This window comes from Etheostoma spectabile, chromosome 20 (genome assembly GCF_008692095.1).
Source record: "Etheostoma spectabile isolate EspeVRDwgs_2016 chromosome 20, UIUC_Espe_1.0, whole genome shotgun sequence".
In the NCBI taxonomy this organism is placed as follows: Eukaryota; Metazoa; Chordata; class Actinopteri; order Perciformes; family Percidae; genus Etheostoma; species Etheostoma spectabile.
Window position 1 is genome coordinate 19,777,154 of NC_045752.1, and position 1,134 is coordinate 19,778,287.

Genomic DNA, 1,134 nt, shown 5'->3' on the forward strand with positions numbered 1-1,134 from the left:
TATGGAGTCGTGCACTAAGGGTCTATATAAAAGAGACTTCAGATACTTATTATGGACCACTAAGGTCTATATAAAAGAGACTTCAGATACAGTATTAGGGACCACTAGGGTCTATATAAAGAGCCTTCAGATACAGTATTAGGGACACAAGGTCTATATAAAAGAGACTTCAGATACAGTATTAGGGACCACTAAGTCTATATAAAAAAAAAACTTCAGATACAGTATTAGGACCACTAAGGTCTATATAAAAGATATTCAGATACAGTATTATCTTCTATATAAAAGAGACTTCAGATACAGTATTAGGGGACCACGAGGGTCTATATAAAAGCATCCAAAGAGCACCATGTCATGGGACCTTTAAGCATGTAGCTTGTTAGCTCGAAGTTTGTAGTTGCTATTAGCAAAAGAATTTTGAGAATGGCAACACACAGAGAGTGGAAGGTGAGAAGATGTCAAGCAGTTACCCTGAAAATGTACTTCTGATCACGATCTTTGATACTTTTCCATTTCTCTGCAGAGCTACGTGTTTTTGCCAAGCCCATTGTGGACACAGGCCAGGCCCTGCTGAGGTGTCATGTGACCACTACTGACACATCAGTGAGCTCGGTGCATCTGATTGGAAACGGGGCTTCCAGGGCCAGTTGGATCAGGGTAACTGGACCGCTGCCCGCTGAAAACGGATCTGTGATCCTCCGCCTGACAGCTGACATCTCCCAGAACCGAGACCACAACACGTACGGCTGCACGGTACAAACAGGAAGTCACAACATCACTGTCTTTTGGGGTGAGTCCATTTTTGACATTAGGCAACTTTCACTCCTATGTCATTTGGTCTGTTTTAAGCGAACCCTGGTCTGGTTGGTTGGGGCAGTGTAAAAGCCAATCTGAACTCTGGTGGGGACCAAAGAAACCAACTCTGGTCCGCTGGTCTCAGTTCGGTTCCAAGGGAACTAGAGTTCAGTTCACATCAGGTAAGAACGTGATCTGACCCAAATACAGGAAGTGAACCAAAAACAGAGCCTTTTCTAGACTGCAGTTTCAACCTTGCACACAATTTACAGACTTAACCTCATTTATAGGAAATCATACCTCATGTTTGAGTTAGAAAAGCAGAAATTAGTAATTATT

General features: G+C 42.6%; 1 protein-coding gene across 1 annotated transcript in view; it reads left to right on the forward strand.

Annotated features, from left to right (window-relative positions):
* Positions 1-1,134, forward strand: part of LOC116669787 (class I histocompatibility antigen, F10 alpha chain) — a 10,049-nt gene that overhangs the window by 6,503 nt on the left and 2,412 nt on the right. Inside the window, exon 4 of the mRNA XM_032499828.1 lies at positions 524-790. Within this exon, the coding sequence (XP_032355719.1) occupies positions 524-790 (267 nt within the window). The remainder of the gene's footprint in view (positions 1-523; positions 791-1,134) is intronic.